This window comes from Pollicipes pollicipes, unplaced genomic scaffold (genome assembly GCF_011947565.3).
Source record: "Pollicipes pollicipes isolate AB1234 unplaced genomic scaffold, Ppol_2.1 Scaffold_4740;HRSCAF=5597_pilon_pilon_pilon, whole genome shotgun sequence".
Classification (NCBI taxonomy): Eukaryota; Metazoa; Arthropoda; class Thecostraca; order Pollicipedomorpha; family Pollicipedidae; genus Pollicipes; species Pollicipes pollicipes.
The window spans coordinates 25,021,760-25,044,355 of record NW_023596545.1 but is presented as its reverse complement, the minus strand read 5'-3'; the positions used below and the strand labels follow the sequence as shown (position 1 = coordinate 25,044,355).

The following is a 22,596-nucleotide window of genomic DNA, read 5'->3' as shown; positions in this document are numbered from 1 at the left end:
ATCTTTGCGGGCGTGTAGCTCAGAAACTAGAAGAGCTTATGTCTTAAGAATGGCAGGACTGTGAACTACACCGAATGATACTCGAGAAGGCTTTTTCATTTCAAAACCTCATATAAGTGTGAAACCCCTTCAAGTTAGCAAAAAAAAAACAAAGTTACAATCAGTGCTGAGCTTAGCACGCCAGCTCGCTCCCGCATACCCGGCAATGGATGTTCTCGTAAATCAAAGCCGCCGGGGGGGGGGGGGCCTCCATTTTGGCTACTTCTTTCCAGTGAATGCACGTGGGGCCAATGCTAAATTTGGAGCAAAAATGGTGACTATCCCCTCCCAAGTGCCCACAACCATGCGTAGACGTATTCACTTCCCACACCGATTAAATTTGAGCGACTGTTTGAAATCCTGCAGATGAGCTCGCGATTACATTATCATGCTTGCCATTTAACTATACCTGATCGGTGCACGGATGTATGCGCTTATCAGTAAATAGTCTACATGTTACTGGTGAGAAGGAAACCCAATATTCAGGCCGCCCACCTCCAGCAGATCGCGCGCACGTTCTCGCTTTTCACACTCCTTGCATTTCAGCCGCTAGACATACTGACTTGCAGTTAGCACATCTGCTTGCCCATCATTAAATGATAGGTATACAGCTCCCTAGTTATATGCACCTACCCCAAGCAGTTGCCTCATTGTCGGTACGCAGGTAGTCTGATGCCCTTGCTGCCTATCTCTCAAGGCTGTGTACGCGTTAACTTTTTGGAAGGAACTGCTGCGTCAAACTGGGAATGTGCGGCCTTACGATTTGTCGTTTATAATTTACTGAAGGTGCGCATGTGATAGCTTTATATTTATCGTTCCTTTTAGGCCTAATTTATTGTAATTATGTTGTTTAACAAAGCTTATTTGTGAACATAAATATTGTATATACCTACCTGTGATGACTTGATTCAGTATCACGCATTTGCTCATCTCTTTGATAGCCTCTATAGCTTACTTGTTAGTCAGCAAACAAGCAATGACTTCCGACCGACCGGTTATGAAAAAGTATCTTAAAAAGTAACTTAGGCTATGAAAAAGATGAAAATTTAATACATTTTTGGTCATTATCGCATAAAAATCACAGTACATTTCGTACTTCTACGTACATTTAAAGGGTGTATTTCCCTGAATGCACAGGCACTGGCGTAAGTACAAGCGCATAGGTATTCTGTCTGACAGAACTGGCGTAAAAAAAATTTAAGTTTTCTTTCTCTGCTAATGAGCAAGACCCAGCAAATTATAGCAAGTTTTAATGTTTATTTATCATGTTGTGCCCAGAAACGCTGCTAACCCCAATACAATGGGAAAAAGCCTTGCATTCCCTATAAACATATACCATTCAATGTTTTGTTTTTAAATTATTAAATAGTTCAACGGCTTCTTGTTCCTTAAACATAAGGACTGACTTATTGTATAGTATTACACAGAAGGTGTTTTATCATATCGCCCTTAATATTAAATGTAACTAATTTAACACAAAAAATGAAATGCCCTGTGCCAACTAGTTATGGGCATGCAGTTAGGTATTTCGCTTTGATAATTGTACTTAATTTTTCATAGCAGGTAAAACGTTTCCCTATTCATAAAAAGGAATCTAGGTACACTGACGGGTCCAGGGAGGGGTGGAAGGGGGCGGGGGCTCAAGGGGCAAATAACCCTCCAAATCCGTTCAACGTTCACGCTGACGTTCTTTTTTGCAGAGGAACTACTTCGCCAGGCGGAGAATGGTTCGAAATTACAAAAGAAAACCGATCGGCAATCCTGGAAGCAGGATACGATGGCAAAGGTCATCAAAGCAGTCAAGGTGGAAAAATGTCCATCAAAGAAGCGGCACGCCGCTCTCTGGTCCCGAAGTGGACTCTCGACAGACGGCTGAAAAAGGCACGGCCAATGTCGTTAACAGAGACCACAGAGAAGGTCCTGGGACGACACAAACCTGTTTTCACGGAAGCTCAGGAGCGAGATTTGGTACAGCACATAATGGAGCTCCAAAACCGGATGTTCGGAATAACGCTGGCTGACCTCAAGAAGCTCGCATATGAGTTCACAAACAGAAAAAATCACCCACCCATTCAACACGGTGACGAAGATGGCAGGGGAGGCGTGGATACGGTGCTTCCGCAAGAGGAACCCCACGGTCTCACTAGGGACACCAGAGGCCACAAGCGTTGCTCGCGCCGCGGCGTTCAACTCAGTCAATGTCAACGCGTTTCTTCGACAACCTTGAGCCGCAGATGGATTCTGCCCAGTTCGGTCCCACACGCATCTACAACATGGATGAAACGGGATTCAACACCGGTCGCAACAAAACGAGAGAAGGTGCTGGCGAGGAAAGGGTGCAAGCAGGTCGGCCAACTGACGTCTGCGGAACGAGGCACGCTGGTTGCCGGGGTGATGTGTACCAACGCTGCGGGGAGCTACATACCTCCAGGTGTGATATTCCCAAGAAAGAGGGGCCAACCAGCAGTTAGAGAAGGGTTTTCCCCCAGGTAGTCTGGTGCTGTACCATGAGTCTGGTTGGATGCAGAAGGAGCTGTTCGTGAAATGACTTGACCATTTCATACAGCACGCGAAGCCCTCGAAACAGGATCCAGTCCTTCTCATACTGGATGGACATGCCAGCCACACCTAGAGCCTCGCAGCCATCCTGCTGTGCATGGAAACAGGTGTGGTGATGCTCACCATTCCTCCGCACACCTCACACCGCCTTCAACCACTGGAAAGGACGTTCATGCTTCCCGCCAGCACCTTCTTCTTCCAAGGTCAGAGAACGTGGCAACCGAGAACCGAAACAACCCTGGTAAAGTCATTACACTGGCAGAGATGGGGGAGCTGATTGGGTCAGCCCCACGTGCAGGCGGCAACAGTGAAGACGGCGTTGAAGGGCTTCGAAAGTCGCGGGGATCTTTCCCACAAACCGCCATGTGTTTGGCGAAGAAGACTTCGCAGCGGCAGAAACAACGAACATTCCGCTGAACGGCACCGCAGACGCACTAGTGGGTCTCAACTCGGCGGCCGCTCCTCTGCCCATGCCTGGGCCCTCTGACGTTGATGTCTCGGTGAGCACGAACGTTCGGGAGTCCTCGGAAACTGTCGCCGGAGACGCAACGCAGGCTGGAGTATCAGGGCAGGGAGCTCTACTAATGCCGAAACTCCGGCGAAGTTGCTCACCGCTGGGGCTCTACCAGATGATTTCTCAAGCTCTAGCGATGACGAAGATGACGTTCTAGAAGTGTCATGCTCAGCTGGACCGAGCCATGCTTCCCAAGGTCAAAATGACACACTCGCAAGCTCCTATGTGTCCCCCCCCCCGCGAAATCCTTCCCGTGCTAAAAGTGCACTCAAGAGAGGAGAGAGGTAAATGACGAAAGAAAGGTAGAACATGTGTCTTGACTGGCACACCATACAAGGAGAAACTCGAGAAGAGACTCGAAGAAAAAGAAGGTAGACAGGGAGGACAGAAAAATAACGACCGAAGTCAGTCTAAAGGAAGAAAAAGGAAGGGCGTAGAAACTCAGAAACCGCTGTGCAAACAAAAGAAGCGTACGCCGCGAAAGCTTACCTTTGAGGAGTCCTCGGACGAAGACGATGTAGCTTGTCTGTACCGCAGGTCCTTCTTCTCCATGTCCAAATCGGGTGAGTCTTGGTCGCGATGTGCTCTCTGCGATAAATGGGCGCCTGTGCAGGGATTGCCTGTGCGGGGATTGTCTGATGCCTGTGCAGGGATTGATGAAGAGGACGAGTGTGTGTTCGTGTGCGAACTGTGCCGGGATGACCCGGCAGGCTGCTGTCTAGTTTCGCCATAGGTCGTACCTGCTGACGGGTCCACTAAGCTGTGCTCTTTTCACGTTTTGCGTTCACAGTGCCTAATAAGTGGATTGATGAGAAGAACGAGTGAGTGTTCCTGAGCGAACTTTGCTCGATGACTTGTGTGTTTGAGACTCGATCGTTGTCGTTGTCGATCATTGAGACACAATGTTGTCTCATTGTGTAACCACCAGGCTGTGTTCCTCTAGTTCTGTGTTCAAGCCATACAGCAATGGCTGTCGCTTCATACCAAGCTATAATACACATTTGCTGGCCATTATAACTTGTATTCGTAGGATCATACTGAGGAAACGAGTATGGAGTGGGATGGTCCGAACAAAATATGGCACCAAACACAAGAAACATAGGCATTGGATGTCCAGATAAATACCTACTTACCGAACAACGCATTTATTGATGAGTTCTCATTAAAAAATGATAACTTTGAAAATATCTATTTGGCTTTTTTAATCTCATCACTTGTTCGTTTTGCCCCGAATACTGCTTCGTTTTGGCCCCAAGCCAGGGGCAAAATGAGGAAAAACGTTGCATGATATTTAGGAGGATCCCACTTTAACATGAATATATCAAACGAGCGCTTTTAAAGAGATAGACAGTTGATCAGCATTCAATATCCGCCTGCTTAAGACTCTCTGGACAGACTTATGAACTTCCAAAATAAAAGCCGTTAAAGTGTCCGTCTTGCTCCGCCTTTCCCCTACATGAATCAGCTTCCGCACACAAGACATGGGGCGGAGATCCGAGGTTATGAATGGAATGTCACTATTTTCAGGGCCCATCCTGCACATCACAGCGAGCCACGTTTTCTCTCTCGCAACGAAGCGAAGGTACTAGGCAGATGGTTCGTCAGGTGAGGCTGCAACGACAGCAGGGAACAACGCGCTAGCAACGGCAGCAATGGTAACGCCGCAGGATGTCCGTTCAACGATTAGTGATCGCTGCATCAAACATCAGAGAAGCATACGCTCTGTAAAACGTTGATGTTGCCGAGCCAATGCCGGACAATACTTGTGAACAAACCTTGACCTGATTATTGTTTATTTAGAATTATGTCAGTTCATCAATAAGATGGAATTTGAGAGGGCAGATCGGTGAAGCCCAACTGGGACCCAATTTGGGTGGCTAAATGGGTCACATCTAGTTTTTTTGGGGGGTCTATCCGGGCTGGACATATGGGTCCCAGCTGAACATGCTCACGTGGGTCTAACTGGGCAGCACAGGTGGTCCAATGTGGGTGACGGTAAGGCACCACGCGTTCCCCAGGTGAGCTGTCCATGTGGGACACCAGGGTGGACATGCCCACGTGGGTCTCAACTGGGCCCTATGTAGGTCCCAGTTATACTCACATGGGTCCAGGTGGGCTGCCCATCTGGGACCCAGTCGTTTCCCCATGATATGCCTTCACAGAGAACGAAGTGGGCAGCCCAGATTCCCTCCCCCCCCCCCCCCCCCCCTATGGCTACCCATCTCGGACTCACATTGGTCCTATTACGGACATGCTGGATGGGAAATGCACAAAACTGGGTTTTCTTCCTTACTTTCACCCACTTCCTCCTCAAAATTAGGGGGCCATGGCCCCACTTCGCAACTGAATAGGGAACTGCCACCACTTGGCGGCAATAAGTTGCGGTGCTCGTCGTACTGCTACTCCGTCCAAGCGAAAGCCCACTATTTTCATAACAAACCGTAGTACTACGTGACAACACGATTTTACTCTTGACCGTACGAGCAAAAGATCTGTGCTTGTGCCAGAAAAGCACTTCATCCATGATCGTCTGTATTTCATATGACGTCATCAGGTACGGGCAGAGAAGCATATTTTCACCATTATCCTCCCAAAAAGGTACTTACAGTCAGACTTAACTTGCATAGCTTGCATCGGGTAGTTTTATTACCTGTACAGCAACAGATTTAATGCCTAATATCCCAGCTTTTAGAGCTTGATCAATGCTAAGCGCGTTGTAGGGCTATCCAACGTTGTAAGGCAGCGAACCGTAAGTATGACGTCATATAAATAAATATATTTCGGTTCGGTACCTACGATCGCTTGCCAACGGCTGGTGGTGACTGGTAAACTCAAGGTCAGCCGCTTGCGCCAGTTTGGGCTGATGTTAACCTGCCCGGGGGCTGGTGTCCGTGTGAGGCTGTTGTTTGTGCCCCTGCTGTTTCAGGCCCTGCCGGTCATGTCCTTGTGGGTATTATTATCCTAAGGATACACCAAATAGTGAGTAGTAAGTTGGTGATGGTGAAGCCAGCTTCTTTGGCCAGAGAAGTATTCGTGGATCTGGTTTGTGGATGGTGCCATGGGCGCTTCGCATTCCGTTGCTCAGACGACTCAGCTGACTTTTCTGTTTACAAACAAAGACTTGTTCTTCGGCGTAATCGACTGGCCTGGTCTGGCCTTACTAAATTCTTGTGCTGTGTTGTGCAATATTTTTGTGTTGCATCATACTGCCCAATTTTGGCGGGGGAACCCCACAGCTGTTGCACCACCTTTCAACATTCTTTATCTGAGCCTGAACTGATAGGTGACTAACTTTGTAAATTCGTCCAGAATGTAGCTGACCAGCATGCTGGTAGGGTGCAATATTGACATTGATAGTGAACATTCTTGTGTGACCTTGTTTTGGAACAAGTCTCTGGTGTATCAGCAAGCAAAAGTGGCTGGATATATTTCTGTTGAGTGGGTAAGTACAACAGAAAGGTGACCTGAATCTTGATTGAATTATATGTAGCCTGTGTCTCATTTGTGTATGGTGTGTAGCCCATTGCTGATTTATGTATTAAGGACTTAAGACAGAAACCAAAGGTGAGGAATGTACCAGTACTTGTTTAATTTCTTTTGTGAGTGTAATGCATCTTCACCTCTTACTTTGGGTGGTTATACATTGACTAGAGGTTAGCAGTTGTGTTTAATTGTTAGGAAGGTAATGTTTGTGGTTAAGGACTGCAACAGTAATGATTGCAGACTAGCCAATATATATGTAAACACTTGTTCTGGTGTTGCTGTTATAATTTGCTTTGATATGGGAGTATATCCACTTGTGTGGATAAGTAGGAACTGTAGAAAGCAGTATTGAAATAGATAAGTGCCTGCTCCAGTAGGCACTTAATTTTAACAGAGAGATTGGGAAAGCAACCCTGAAAATATGGATAGCAAATTTATTTATTTTTATTTTACTCAGATTTATGGTGAGATGGTAGGGGATGCAGCCAGGGTTTCCTGGGGTGGATGACAGCAGAGCTCAATAAGAGCTCATGCTTTTTTCAGTTTCTGTAATGAGCCATCTGTGTTGCTAAAAAGGTATTGGGACACAGTGATCTTTGTCTTTACAAGCTGCAGTTTTCTCTCACTTGCTTTGGCTTTGGCTTTTGAGCTGTTTCACCTGTGCCATTCCATTGGCTTTAAGGCATTTTACATAGATGGCCTTGGCTTCAACTTCAGTTTTGTAATGTTGCAAACCATCAGCTTGGGTTTTGGCTTCTGTTTAGGCCTTCTGACATTTTTAACAGCAGGCTTTGGCTTTTAATAAGTTTTGAAATATGATTATATCCCCAGCTGCAAGCAGACTTGCAGTTTTGGCTTTGTCATGTTGACTTTTTCATTGCTGGTGCAGCTTTATTTCACAAAAGCAGCCCTGCCAGTCCTGTTAGCATGCCACACACACATTTTTAGGGCTGTGGGCACAAATGACTAAAAGCCAGAACATTTTCTTAGATCCCATTCAAACCTGAGGACATCTGGATAACTAACTGTCCAAAAGGTTGCTGACATACTGACACAGAATAAATAGGTGACAGTACTAAAATGAGCCATCTGTACTGCTTGCTAACAGCTGTTCCTTCTGTAATGTCTCAGTCACTGCAAAGCCTTGGTGGTGTTTCCTGATCCTGTGTAGTTTCAGCACATGTAAGAATGGCTTTGTCTGCACAAGACAATGTTGTACACTAGATTTGTCATCAGCTTCTGCCTTGGGGCTTAGAACTGATGGTAGCCTGGCTTTTTCTCTGCAGTTGCTATGTACAAAGACACTGGCTTTGGTTTTGGGTTCAAAGCCAGAAGCCTTGCCTCATCCCTATGTCTGGCACCAAAGCAAATTACAGATGTGTGCATCAGAGGGTAGGGAATGATAGGTGTAGGCCTTAGGCCCATAAAATAGGCTGTGTCTATTTGCATGAGTCTAAGACCAAGCATACTACTGTGCCCTCTGTCTTCCACAGGCCATCCCACCATGGACTTCCTCGGCCTGTTTGATCCACTAGAGGACTCAGATGACATTGCGTCCAACTCAAGCTCAACACTGGACTCCTCCAGCCCGGAGCTGTCCAGCCCCGAGTCGTCCAGCCCGGAGTCATGTGGCAGCGAGCTGGACCAGATGCCGGACCAGCTGCCCCCTGAGCCGCAGCTGGGTAACATCGAGTACAAGCTGAAGCTGGTCAGCCCCTCCAAACACCGCTTCCAGCATCTGGTCACGCAGGTGTGTTGCAGTGATTGGTGGATGGATGTTGTCATGCAACATAACTTAGAACAGTAAAGATTCGTTGAGGATACTGTGCACTCAAACAACATTTAAGGATTGCAGACACTGCACGCATGTTGGCATGCCATTTGATCATCCTGTGCCCTTCTGCTGGATAGCTTTCTCTGTATTTGAGCTGACAGCCCATTACAGTGTCAAACCCTCCCTCTTGCTGCCCCGAGCACCACCCCCCACCTCCACTGTCTCTGCGCAGATGAAGTGGCGGCTGCGCGAGGGCCAGGGAGAGGCCATCTATGAGATCGGCGTGGAGGACAACGGCCTGATGCCGGGCCTGGAGCCGGCCGAGATGACGGCCTCACTCACCACCCTGCACCGGATGGCGGCCGAGCTGGGCGCCGCCGTCACCGTGCTGCGCGAGCGCCGCCTGGCAGCCGGCTCTGCCGACGAGCGGCGCGTCTCGGAGGTGCTCGTCAGGAAGGTCAGTTGTGCTTGGTGGCCGGGTCTCGGCCGGCGCCGCCTCTCGGTCCTGGTCAGCGCGGCCAGGCAGGCGCTGGAAACGGGCATGGACAGTTGGAAGGATGCACTCCTACTGAGTCCTGGACCTTGGTTCACAAGGCAGAACTTTGAGTCTGTGCTCTTTTAGCTTGACACCATGTGAGGTATGCTGCCAACTAGGATTGTCTGGGAGGAGGGCTAGCATGCAGTCTGCCATCTCCTGCTCCAGTTATCAGATTGTCTGGGAGGAGGGCTAGTGTGCAGTCTGCCATCTCCTGTTCCAATTATCAGATTGGAGGCATTTTAAATGGAAGTGATAGGAAACTGGAGAAGTGATAGGTCAATCGTTTGAGTACATCATTGGGTTATGGTCTTTACATGACTTAAATCAATCTCACAAACGAATCTTTAGGTTGACAATTAACATATTCACATGTCTGATGGAGTATTGAAAATGCATGAAGATAATATTTTTTTGAACTGACACATATGGCTTCCTTACTGTTTTATTCTTTAGAACCAGTGATGATTGGTGTAAATTACACTGAACTGAACATGTAAATGCACTTTGAAACCATACTATGTCAACAATGGTCACTATCATGTAAGGTCAGAGTCAGGGCATCTCTTCAGAGGCAGGTCTGTCTCCTTGCTAGGTGTGCATAACTTCTGCAAGTCATCAGTTTCAGTTATAAGAGCAGATATGACAGAGGTGCCATTGATGGCTGGGTTACCATTTGTGAGCTGATCCCACATGGTCTCTGCTTGCTATCTGGTGGGACCACCTCATTTGACATAAATAGCCCAGACTGGCAAACAACCAAACCGTCTGGCGAATGAATCCAAAGGCTCGGAAGGGAGATAGAAGGCTCTGGTCAGAAGTTTGTGAGCAGACTCGTGGGCCATGGTTCAGGAGACTCAAGGTCTTTCGCCCGGGAGGGCCTGTGGGAGTCCCGCTCACGGTTTGAAAGCAAGTTGGAAATATCCTAGGTAGTTTTCCAATTTGCAGGTTGGCTCTGTATGTCACATGAAGATACGGCGTGTACATATTTGATTGGCGAGTGTACTCAAAAACAAGCATATGAACCACAGTCACACGCATTCCATCAATGTGGCATCAATGCTTCCAGTTATGTTGCGAGCGGGGTCGCCGTTCAGGCTGCTTACACACCGCTGGCGTTCATCCGCCCAAAAAAGTCAGAGGGCTTCACAAGCCTTTGGGGATGGGATACTGAGAGACGCTGGGTACTGAGCGGCTGTGGTCATGCACTCTCGCCTCATCAGAAGTGCCGCTCCGACTCAGGAAGCGGCCACTCAGAAGCGGCTTGTCATTCGGTGCCGAATATTCCCCATGACTTCTGTGTGCTTCTGGTGGTGTCAAAAACTAGGTCTGGTCAGTCGAACCATCGAAAAGAAGACGCGTGTGACTAAGTATAGGAAGCGGATTTAAAATAATTGTATTTGTTTTTAGCTGTTAGTTTTGATGGACAGTCGGTAACGCGATGCCGAGCAATAGGGTCCCGGGTGCCTTTTGTTTTATGCCGGTCCCTTGCGGTTTTTTTCTTCTAGGAAATGGCTGGTGCTGCCTTCGAGCATTTGTCTCGTTGGCAGCGTCGGTCATTTCCTAGTTAAAAAAAAAAAAAAACGTTAGGGGCCGGCATAGAACCAGGGGCAGCCGGGGATCGAGCGCTCGACCTCGCGGCTATGTTGACGTCGCCTTCCCGACTGCGCTACGGCGACTTCACGGTGATGGGTTCTGGAATTGCGGGGTCTGGAAAAATCTGGAAATTGTGGAGCTGCGGCGCATGGCGATATTGAGCTGCTGCGCATGAGGAGTTGCACAGGTGTAGTAGGAAAGTGTGTTAGCTAAAAAAACGGCGACCTCGCGGCTGTATGGACGTCGAGTTTGCTACTGCGCTATGGCGACTACTTAGCAATGGATGCTGAAATTTGCGGGGTCTGGAAAATTCTTTAAATTGATGACTTGCAGTGCATGGAAATGTTAAGCTGCTGCGCAGGGGTGGTTACGCAGGTGTTGCAGGTAAGTGTAAAATCAAAAAAAAAAAAAAACTGGCGAAAGCCAACGAAACAAACTAGCTCGTGTTGAAGGCGTCGTCAGTGACACCGCCGATCTTCACTGGTGTCCCCGGAGCGCTGAGGACGTCACTTTTCTACACACATCACTTCTAAGTGACCAGAGGAATGGCCAGGCGACTGGTCAGGCGCGTGTCGGGATCACTGCGGTTACCCACTCCACACAGGGCCTGAAAGACTGCGTGATCTTACTGATGAGACGCAGTCTAGGACAGGCTGCATGTCCGGCTCGGGTAGCGTTGACCTGTCGTGATTGCGCCTTTGTTGATGTGCCGGCTACAGCGTGGGACAAAGCCGTCAAACCGGTTGTGAATCCCTGCCGCGCCGATCGTGTCCGGACCCGTCACGGCCATGTAGACACGATAACAACCGGCCGTGTGGTTTGTCATGACCGTGGGCGTCGCCCCATCTGCAGTGTAAAGTTAAACGTGTGTGCATGAGTTTCAAGGCGGTAGCATGGTCGGTTCAGGACTCCTTTCACTTTAGATAGTTTGGCACCGTCTTAACACGGTATGTTTATGTCCCTGCCGCCTTCGGAAGAAATATACTTATGAGCATTGCGGACCACTCCGCCTGCCGAGCCCGTTCGCTCGCCGCCCGGCTGCTGATGGCCCATTCAGGGGCGCGGCTGTGGTGCTCGAGGTCCGCCGGACATGCTCGGTATCCGACAGCAATGGGGCGGGGTCGTGTCTCAGTGGTCGGCCGGTCGGTCTCGTGACGTCGCCGCTGCTGGGCTCGGCGTGACGCGGCTGTCAGGTCACTGGGCACGCCGTCACCGGCGCCTGACGCGGTGACTGCCGTTTGCCGCGTCGGCGTCGGGCGCAGTGCTGGCGTCCTTGCTGGTAACGCTAATAACCGAGCCGAGCGGTCGGCTTGAAGGCGCGCTGTGCTGATGCGTGCACTGCACTGAAAGTGAAATGCGCGACCTTGGCGTGGGGCCGCGGCAACGAATGCTCTCTGTGCCTCTCGCCGTGGGTTTCACGTTGAGCTGCCTGCTCCCTTTCGTGGCGCGCGCTCCCGGCGACTGCGGGAAACTGCCGCGCCGCTCCCCATCCGTCAGCTGATGCGGCTTGACTAACCCGGCGACCCTCGGACGGAGCCGACCGTCCGCTCGTGCGGGCTGCAGCGGCGCGACCGGCCGCCGTGATCTCATGTGCAGCAGCGCTGGGCGGGGCCGTCTACAAGCGCTGTGTCCTCTGCTCGCGAGAGAAGGTCACGGAGAGCGTGGGCGGCCGGGTCGTGACGCTGCCTGACATGACAATGCTCTATGGGCATGTTGGGCTGCAAGGTCGCTGATAAATGGCCATGTGGACATTCGATTGTTACGGTGGTCATGATGGTGATGATGGTGCGGTCATGGTTCGTGTAGGCAGCCCTTCGTGGCGTAAACTTTGTTCCTGGGGCAGCGTATGATAAATCGTTACTGCTGTTTGGTACTCTTGATATAAATAATAAAACGATATCTCTAAACAAGCCGCAGACATCAAAGACGCCGCACAACCTCGCAAGTCTGCTCTTTTTGTGTGCGCCAGGTGCCCGACGACCGCCACAGCATTGACCTGCGTCTGGCCGTCCTGGGAAACGCTGACGTGGGCAAGTCGACGCTGCTGGGCGTGCTCACCCACGGCCAGCTGGACAACGGGCGCGGCCGGTCGCGGCTCAACATGCTGCGGCACCTGCACGAGATCCGCACCGGACGCACCTCCAGCATCAGCCACGAGATCCTGGGCTTCGACTCGGAGGTGAGCCGCCGCTGGGGGGCGGGGACGGCCCTGTGATTGGGCCGCCCGCGTGCCCGGCCACTCGGTAACGTGCATTGGCGAGGGGCAGCTCGCCTCGGCACGGTACACGAATGGAGGCGCGCGTCGAGCGGACCGCCGGCGCGCGCGGCCTGCCTCTCATCGGGAGTCGTCCGCGCCCGGGGCTGCGAACGACAGGGGGGGGGGGGGGGGGGGCGCCCGCCGGGTCAGTGGTCCTATCGACCGCAGGCTGCGGCGCGCCGACGACACTTCCCACGCGCGGTCGTACGGTGCGACGATAATGCCCGCGCGAGCAGGTCGGCACTCGCAGCCGGTCCCCCCCCCCCCCCTCCCGGACAGGGTGACGGCCGGCTAACGGCGCGCGCTGCCGCCGGACGATAGGCGGCCGGCGGCGGCCCTGACGTGATCGGGCTTGTCGGAGAGGGAGGGGAAGGGGATGGTGTGTCACGGACGCCGCGACGCGAGGCGTCTGGACGAGGCCGAGCCCGCTGTGGGCCTCTCCAGAGAGGTGCGCGGGGTGCCGAGGGCCTTGGGATTGATCAGTTTGAAAGGAGCATGCTTGAGACCGGTGCCTAATTGACCCAGTTTTGTTTTGCTGTTCAGTAACGGTTGCTGCTCTGCGTGTCCTGCCATGCAGCTTTGCAGCGCACGCAGCCAAGGAGCGTTGTTGGTCATGCAAGGCCCCAGAATGTTTCACTGCTCTACAGTAATGGAGGACAGGGAAAGGAAAGACCGGCTCGTGGTGGGGATCTTGTCTCCTGCGGGCATCCCAATCGCAAATATGTGCTGCGTAAAACGGTCAGAGTTTTCTTAGCTTTTTCATGGTTTTGAGGTAAGACTTAAGCTAAACGGGAGCGGCTTACCACATTTCCCGTCCTACTCCTTGTCTTTTTTTGTGGCAGGCCAAAATGCCTGTAATTGCTCATGCGGTCGCACCGTACACTGCGGTCGTGAGGCGGCCAGAGCGTGGACGACTGTCCACACTTGGCTCGCGGTCCCCGACTGAACGCGCCGGTGCGCCGGTCTGTTGACCTCGGCCCGTGCGCTGTCACTGGTGCGCCGGGCGACAGCCGCGACCGCCGTCGACGGTCAAGGTTGCTGGCGGCGGCCGCGTCACATGAGCCTGGTCCGACGCGCCTGGCCGTCGGCCCGGCCGGCGCGGCCGCTCACTCCCGTCTCTGGCCCGTCCGCGCCGCCCGGCCCACCCGGCCGCCGTCACCGCCGCCGCCGAACAGTTGGCGCCAGCCCAGCTGTGAGCCGCTGCGGCCGCCGGCCCAGCCACAGCGGGCCGCCGGCGCGCCAAAACGGGCTCGCAGGCGCCGCGGCCTTGTCGAAGGTCGGCTGGCAGCGATGTGAGGCGGGGCTGGAAATCGCTCGCTCGGACGGGGTTTCGGCCGCGGTTTGTGTCGAGACGCGGCGACGTGTTGGGGTGGATTGCGTCATGGGCACCACATGGCCATTGTGATCGGTGCGCGCCAAAGCCTAAATCAGCATCGGGGATCGCGTCTGCGAAAACTTTTCCCATAGTCCGGCCATTCTTACCACGCGCGCCGCCGTGATAACATCTGCCTTTCCGTCGGGCTGAGTTCCTTTGCAGTTAACCATTGTGGCGGTGGATGTTTTTGGCAAGTTATTCAGACTGGCTCCGAAAAGGCACGCTGCTTTGTGCTGAAGGCACTGTTGCTAAATTCGTCACAATCGGCGCATTGCGTGGTTTCTGTATTAGCGTCGCGGCACGATAGTTGTTAGTACCATATCACGGTCCGGTCCGTCCTAAACACCAACAGGGGCCTCCCTCCAGGGCAACACAACCACTATTTGGCTTTCCCCGTTCTGCTGCCAGGGTCCACTGGTGCAGGGTAGGGCGATTGGCTCTTGCCTTCCTCCCCCCCCCCCCCCCCCTCCCCCCGTCTGTCGGCGACTTGGACTAGCGCCCGGCTGGGCTGCTGCAAAGAAACACAATCAACTCTCGGTCCGCCCCCACCCCCTCCCCCAGCGTACACTGACGCGGGATCTCGCTCCAGAGCAACACGGTCGACTGGGTCCGCCCCCACCCTCTCCCCCAGCGTCCACTGGCGCGGGGTCTCGCTCCAGAGCAACACGGTCGACTGGGTCCGCCCCCACCCTCTCCCCCAGCGTCCACTGACGCGGGGTCTCGCTCCAGGGCAACATGGTCGACTGGGTCCGCCCCCACCCTCTCCCCCCAGCGTCCACTGACACGGGGTCTCGCTCCAGGGCAACACGGTCGACTACTCAGCGACGCCAACGGCGGAGGAGATCTGCGAGCAGTCGTCCAAGCTGGTGACCTTCATCGACCTGGCTGGGCACCAGAAGTACCTGAAGACGACCGTGTTCGGTCTGACGGGCTACTCGCCGCACCACGCCATGCTGGTGGTGTCGGCTAACAGCGGCATCGCCGGCACCACGCAGGAGCACCTGGACCTGGCGCTGGCGCTCAAGGTACGCCCCGGCCGCCGGGCCCGTGATAACGTCTCGTGCTGAAGTGTTTGTGGCGGTGGGCGCGAGGGGGCGGGGCCCTCGGGTTTTTACGGGCTGTGGCCGAGTTTGGTAGCCCTGGCTTTGCGGAAGTCGTGAGGGGGCCGAAGAGGAGTTCAATGCACGCAATGTTCTGTGGATGCAAACTCCGTGTGTGGCTTGTCATAAACAGCGGAAACAACATCGTGTTCATTGGTTTCTAACAGCGCCATTACTGGAGCTTTGGATGGCATAGCATGACACGCGGCTGCTTATGCCTCTTTTCTCCTCTTTCGTGTCCAAGAGTGTACGTCTGGTTGGGGTCAGCGCCTCACGTATTTTTCTACGGCGATGTAGCAGGCTATTCCCCCTGTCGCTCGTTTTTCCCGTCACCCAGTCCCCACTCTCAATGCACTAACGTACCCTTCCCCAGGTGCCACTGTTCTGCCACCCATTTTGTCGCACGATGTTCCCGTGATGAGCTAGCACGCCCCTCCCCCTCCCCTGGCGCTCGTTTCTCCCGTCACCCCGCCCCTGTCCCGCGTCTCAGGTCCCCCCTGCCCCAGGTGCCGCTGTTCGTCATCGTCACCAAGATCGACCTGACGTCGGCGGCCACGTTGCGGCACACGCTGCAGGCGCTGGAGGCGCTGGTGCGCGCGCCCGGCTGCGGCAAGGAGCCGCTGCGCGTGGTGGACGAGGCGAGCGCGGCGGCCGCCGCCCAGGCCGACGCCGCCACGGTGCCCGTGTTCAGCGTCAGCTCGGTCAGCGGTGCCGGCCTGCCGCTGCTCAAGAAGTACCTGCACGCGCTCAGCCCCAGCCCCGGCGCCAGCGAACGGCGCCGGCTAGAGCAGGTCCGTCCTGGCACCAGCGGGGGACAGGTGGTGTAGCTCGGCCGTCCTGGCACCAGCGGGGGCGGGTGATGTAACTCGGCCGTCCTGGCGGTAGCGGGGGACAGGTGGCGTAGCTCGGCCGTCCTGACGGTAGCGGGGGACAGGTGGCGTAGCTCGGCCGTCCTGGCGCCAGCGGGGGCCGGTGATGTAGCTCGGCCGTCCTGGCGGCAGCGGGGGGGCCGGTGGCGTAGCTCGGACCGTCCTGGCGCCAGCGGGGGCCGGTGATGTAGCTCGGCCGTCCTGGCGGCAGCGGGGGGCCGGTGGCGTAGCTCGGCCGTCCTGGCGGCAGCAGCTGGCTGGTGACGTAGCTCGGCCGTTCTGGCGGCAGCGGGGGGGGGGGGGCTGGTAGACTAGCCCGGCCGTCCTGGCGGCAGCGGAGAGCCGGTGACTTAGCTCGGCCGTCCTGGCGGCCGAGCTGCGGCCGCGACCGGTGCGTGACGCCTTGCTCGGCGCCCGCTCCCGCTCTGGGACCTATCCGGGTCAGGGTCGTGCCCGCTCTCGTGCGGTCGGCGTGCGTGCCGCCGGCCGGCCGGGCGGTACGACCCCGCTCCTTCCCAGGCTGCCGTGTACAGCGGCGGTCGGGCTAGGCAGGGGCGGCGGCGGTGGGGCCGGACCGAGGGCTGGGACAGCGGCGGTGGGGCCAGGCAGAGGGCCAGGCCGGGGCAGCGGCGAGGTCGCGCCATGCACCGCCGGCCGACGCCCGGATGAAGCAGTTTGCCGAAACAGCCTTCCGGTTAACGGTTTGCAGAAGACGACAGTTTTCGAAACAGTTGTTATGGTCTGCAGGACGAAATGACGTTATGATCCCAGCACGAGCTTCTCAGGGACAACCGATGCAGAAAAGCGGCGCAATCGCTGTTTGCGCTGCGAACCTTTATGTCACTTCGCCGTGACGGGATGGTGGGAATGCTGCACCGAAGTGCTTTGTGATTTACCTCGTTCCCGTAGTGCGCATTTCGAAACCACGGCTTTGCAGAAATACTTCAGCGTACAAATACCACAACCACTCAGCGCACATAGATAGCTGCGTTTTCCAACATGTTTATTTACAAAACGTTGTTTTGTTTCATTTGTCAAGAAATGAAGTCCGGTGGTTTTGCGTTCAGATATCACACCCGGAACTATATCGCCTGCCTTTGTTCGTCGACGGCCGCATTACTCAGTGCGGGAGCGCTTCTGAGCTCGGATTCCCATGTGATAGCATGTCTCAGATAAGATTAGCCCGCTGTCGTGCGCGGTGCGTCACGCCCTTCGCTAACTGGCCGTCTCGTTTTCAGCAACTATGCGAGTTCCAGATTGACGAGACCTATCGGATATCAGAAACAGGCGTAGTTGTAGGCGGGCTTCTAACCAAAGGCATCATCACAGAAGGAGCGCGGCTCAGTCTAGGTCAGTGGTGTGGGTGGTGCTACAGCTGCGCCTCGTCGTTTTTGTTGATGCGTGCTCAGAGGAACGCATGAGTGTCGACGTAGAGACCGCGCGGAGCTACATTCGCAGTTTTGGCTTGGGATAACTTCTGCGGTGTCCTAGAATGTCCACTCTGTGTTACGAGCCCTTTTTTGACGCCATCTTGCTCTTCTTTTTTAGCATATTTTTTGAGCGTTCACAGCCCATTGTGCATTAGGCACCGCTGGTCGCATGCCGTGGCGTTTCACTGTCACTCGAGCCCGTGCTCGAGGTTAAATAGCGACTGTCACCTGTCACGCGTACAGACAGACGCCGTAACCGCCCTGTTACACACGCCGCCGTGGTCGCGGCGTGTGTTGCGGCGTCTTCCCCCCGTGCCTGCCGCACCACGGTGGCCCGGCCCTTGTCAGAGGCGTCGGTGCCTCCTGGCGTGACCGCGTCGCCGCCGCCGCCGCCGCCAGGTCCGCTGGAGGACGGCAGCTTCACGACCGTACGCGTCGCCTCGATCCACCGGAACCGGCGGCCCTGTCGCGTGGTGCGCGCCGGCCAGGCGGCCGCTCTCGCCATCGACCGCGACGTGGCCGGCCTGCGCCGCGGCATGGTGCTGCTGGCGCCGCAGAGTCGGCCCACGGCCTGCCTCTACTTCCAGGTAGGCGACCGACCTCCCCCTGCTGCCGTCCGTGGCTGCCAGCCCGACGACGTCCGGGGCCCATGTCCGTCCGCTGCCGCTGTAGCTGCAGTGGCAGCTGTAGCGGACGGCTGCAGAGCATCTTAACATATCATGTCATCATCGGGTTTTTTTCCAGCGGGTCGTTTGGTAGCATTTGCCATCGGTGTAGTCGGCTTATGGGAGTGCCGACTTTGTGGAGCGAAATGCAATTTAGATCGGGGCGATGAGTCTGGGAGCGCGGACCTGCTCTGGTCCGATGAATAGAGACAGCCCGGCGGCGCAGCGCGACTCGACACACGCTAGTCGCGGCATGCCCGACTCCCGGCCCGTAGGGCTCGCTTGTTCATCTGTGGTGCACCACCAGGTCGCGGGCTGCACGTATGCTCGTCACGTTCCTGGGGCTTCACTGCTATGCAGCCCCGTATGCTGCCTCGCCTTCGTAGAAACGCCCTGCTTCACATCGAGCTCGGTAGTGTGCTGCGGCAGGGACGTGGACAAAGGTTGTTGATATCCCAGCGTAAACACGCGATGCAGTCCAGCGCTGAGGCGCGGACGATGTCCCCTCCCCCTCCCCCCTGACCCCCGGCGCCGTCTGACCCCGGCTCTGCCCGCAGGCGACGGTGTGCGCGCTGTTCGGCTCGCAGGCCATCCACCGCCGCTTCCAGGCGACGGTGCACATGGGCAGTGTGCGGCAGACGGCCGTGATCGAGGGCGTGTGCGCGCCCGGCGGCTTACTGCGGCCCGACCAGGAGGCGTCCGTGCTGTTCCGCTTCTACCGGCAGCCGGAGTACGTCAGCGTCGGCGACCGGCTGCTGTTCCGGCAGGGCCGCACGCGCGGCTACGGCATCGGCACTGTGACGCAGGTGTTCCCCTGCCGGCCGGAGCTGGAGGAGCGCTAGAGCGGCGCGACGCGACGCGACGCGACGCGACGCGACGCACTCCGGCTGCGGCCACACCCCTTTTACCCGACTTTACACGCCCGCGGCCAAACCAGAGAAATTAGCGCCGCGTTTTACTTCGCCCTCGCCTGATCGCTTAGTTCGCTAGTCGTCGGTATGATTGACGCCTCGGCCTTCGAGGCGCGAGCCGCAGTCTTTCACGTAGACCCCGCGCGGTGTGCAGGGCTGGTCCCGTTCGTTGCCGGTCCGCAGGCGTCCCCACCGCCGCCGCTGCCCCTCCCCTCCCCCCGGCGTGGGCCGATCGTCGCGTGCCGTCCGAATCAGAACACCCCGTACAAGGTATCGCCACAGGTTCAAGGTATTCGATCTCGGCGCGAACACTGCCGGGCGCGCCGGCTCGGGGCGTGGGGTTCGGTCGCCGCTGTGACTGCCAGCGCGGCGGGATTTTAGGCGGCGGCGTCGCGGCAAGTATTTTTGGAGTGGAGCCCGGCTGGCCTGTGTGACCGGCGGCTAGGAACGCCGCTTAATGTGCTGAGGTTTTAACACGGATATTTATGCTAGCTTGACTTGACCCGTATGTAACACGGCACAAGAAATAAAGACGATACCTCTGGCGACTCGTTTGCGCCCTGTCGCGTCAGGATTCCGACAAACCGCCCGCCGCGGCCGACCAGAGTAACGGAGCGGTGATGACGGTGCAGCTGAGCTTTTCATGCGCGCTCGAGTTCCGGCCCGCACACAGCCGCTGGCAGACGCGTGTTATCAACACACGGGCAGGCTTCCGATCGGTTCGCCAGCTGCGACCTAATAACGCACCTGTGATACCGCCAGGTGGGCGAGCTCAATGGCGCTCAAGGTGGGCTCGGGTGGTGTTCTGTCGAGCTCTCTCCTCCCAGGACTCGTTGCTGGGGTCACTTAAGGCGTCTTTAGTCATGTGGGCTACAGATGCGTCTGCGCAAAATGACTAATATATTCTTATTAAGTGATCCTGCATGCAACAAGACCGCAGTAAATCCACGCAGAACAAAACACACTGGCGTGAGAAGTGCCGTGCTTAACACGCTTCAAGGCGAAACCCCTGCCTGTGCTGAGAAGGTTCTAAAACATTCAGGACGTTACGCGACGGAGCCACTGCCCATCTTCTAAAAACCCGCATCGTGCCATGAGACCGTCAGCTAGTCTTCGCTCAACACCGATATCATTTTCGGCCACGCCAGCACGGGGCCGCCCGGCTCGCCTGGCGCGTCCGGGACCCTGGCGGGCCGGCGGCGCGATGTTCCAGCCGGCGGATCCGACGGAGGTCATCACCACGCAACAAACAGCTCGCGTCGGTCGCCCCGCCCCGCTCGTTCGAGCGCTGACCCGCGCCTCGAGCGGACGGCCGTGCCCACCCGCCCGCGGGGACGTCCCCACTCTGCTCCCCAACAGCCACCCAGCGCGCCTGCCGGGGCTGGCGGGACCGGGAGACGCCCCCTCATACTGACGCCACACCAAACAGTCGGAGAGTATCACACGCCATGGCGCTGGGGCCACGCGGTCACCTGAGGGGCATCCTGGCATCGGAGCATGACGCGCGTGGCGCGGCGCTGGAGCTGCGCGGTCACCTCTGAGCACCGCCGGCGCCGACCGCTCCCGTCAGTGTCGGTGCTCCACCCGAGGTGACGGTTCCGCCGGCCGGTGCGGTTACATCCAGCTCGTCGCCACCCCTGCGGCTCACGACGGGGCAGGGAAGAGGGACGCTCTGTCGCCGGGACACCGCTCAGACGGGCCGCAGGCCGCCAAACAGCCGGCCCGTGTTGTAGACGACCTGCAGCGGCACGTGCAGCAGCTCACACACCTCCAGGTAGTGGGGCTCTGCAACAGGAGACACGTCAGCCGTGCGGGACACGTGAAGCGCCCGCGTGCGTGGAACAAGTGCCGACCTGCTCGGGGAACGTTGGTTAGGACGGATGGTCAGTGGCGGGTCCAGAGAGGGAGGGGGGGGGGGGGGGGGAGGGCACAGGGCCATGCCTCCCCAAGCTCCGAATGGCCCCTATTCGGCCGAACAGACGCAGGTTTGCAACACGCCACGCAGAAACAGAGGCGTGTTTCGGCCTCCAGGCGTCCGGTGAGGGCCGCAAACGAAAATGAAGGGCACATGGTGGCTAAAACAGTAGTCACAATGATCGCACACGTAGCCAAGCGGGGAAGACAGGTGGCAGCGGTGACCGAGGGACCCACCGTTGTCGGGCGTGATGAAGCCATGACGCACGAGGAAGTCGAGCGTGACGGGCGCGCTGGTGGTCTTGAACTCGGCACTGCACACCAGCTCCATCAGCTCCTGCCGGACGGCGCGGGCTCCGCTCAGCGGCACGCTCCGGGTGACGCGCTCGGCTCAGGCTCTCAACACCTGGCGCATGGCCACGATCGCCATCTGCGCCGTGAATGTCAACCTATCCCTTGTTCGGAAAGCGACACATCTGGAGCAGAAGACGCTCCTGCATGAATACGGCATCCGATCAGTGAATCGATCGTAATTCGCCCATGGCCAATCGGCTAAAAGCAGCTTTCTGCGCGCGACGACCGGCAGGGTGGCAGGCACCTGTCTGCCGTTCCGCGACCCTGTCCACCCCGGGCGCCCTTATCGGCATCACCTGCGCCGTCCCCGGGCCTGGCTCCCCTGACCTGCGGCGTCACCAGGACAAACTCCTCAGCCTCGCCGTCCTGCGGCTGCGGCAACGAACTCAGCCGGCAGCTCCAGGTCGAAGCAGAAGGCGTGGCTGGCGAAGGTGGAGGTGCCTCGGCTGTGCGCGAACCTGCGGCGTAGGGCCGGGGGCGGCGCGGCTGAGACTGAAACTGAGACTGAGACTGACCTGTACGGACACCAGTCGGAACTCCTCCACCACCTCGCCGTCCTGCGGCTGCGGCACGAAGTCGGCCGGCAGCTCAGGTCGTACAAAAACTCGGGTGTTGGGGAACAGGCCGCGCTCGCCCGGTAGAACAGGCTGCGGCGCGGAGCCTCACCGTCAGACTGCCGCTGGCGCCGCGCGCACAACGGGCTAGGCCCGTGGGGGCCCCCATCCCGCCCCTAGCACGTTACAGTGGCTGGCTCTCAAGCTCCGGACCCTGTGCGGGTCTTGCAGAGTGAATTGTCAGGCTCGGATCGACGCAGCAACGTGCGGGATATATCCCAATTCAGCGTTGATGCTGAGCGGGGGGTGATGTCAAGACTGCCAATCCAAGTCCGGACGACGTAGGCTGAAGATCCCTCAAGAGTTTCGCCTCGGTGTTAGCTCATATGAAGCATCCTCCCTATTGGCACACCGACGATCCACTGTCCACGCTTGACTCACGACACGGCTCCGGGTAGAGGTCAGCCGGAAAGCAGTGATCGGGGATGCCGGCCTCCTCCCACGCCTCACTTCGCATGGCCTCGACCAGGCCCGACCAGGAGGACAGACCGCCAGACACCTGGACAGGACAGCACGCGCCGCCAGTCCCGCGCGCTCATCACAGCATGTCCGCACTCGCACTGCCGCTGCGCAGCGCCCGGCCGTATCGGCTGAGTGGGCTGCCACA

General features: G+C 56.5%; 1 protein-coding gene and 1 long non-coding RNA gene across 3 annotated transcripts; one reads left to right on the top strand and one right to left on the bottom strand.

Moving 5' to 3' along the window:
• Positions 1–6,209: 6,209 nt before the first annotated feature.
• Positions 6,210–19,651, top strand: LOC119099346 (GTP-binding protein 2-like). The gene is made up of 9 exons (XM_037222475.1): positions 6,210–6,554; positions 8,089–8,345; positions 8,602–8,826; positions 12,470–12,679; positions 14,933–15,157; positions 15,739–16,023; positions 17,340–17,451; positions 17,931–18,118; positions 18,754–19,651. The coding sequence occupies exons 2-9, from the start codon at positions 8,100–8,102 to the stop codon at positions 19,036–19,038; spliced, it is 1,776 nt and encodes a 591-aa protein (XP_037078370.1). The 5' UTR covers positions 6,210–6,554; positions 8,089–8,099; the 3' UTR covers positions 19,039–19,651.
• Positions 19,652–20,449: 798 nt separating this feature from the next.
• LOC119099408 (uncharacterized) lies at positions 20,450–21,920 on the bottom strand. Of its 2 annotated transcripts, none has more exons than XR_005094362.1 (3): positions 21,891–21,920; positions 21,259–21,358; positions 20,450–20,892 (listed from the first exon to the last, which is right to left on the bottom strand). It is a non-coding gene; the product is annotated as an uncharacterized LOC119099408 (long non-coding RNA). The 2 variants fall into 2 exon arrangements; XR_005094361.1 differs by lacking the exon at positions 21,891–21,920 and adding an exon at positions 21,703–21,754.
• Between the last annotated feature and the right edge of the window lie 676 nt (positions 21,921–22,596).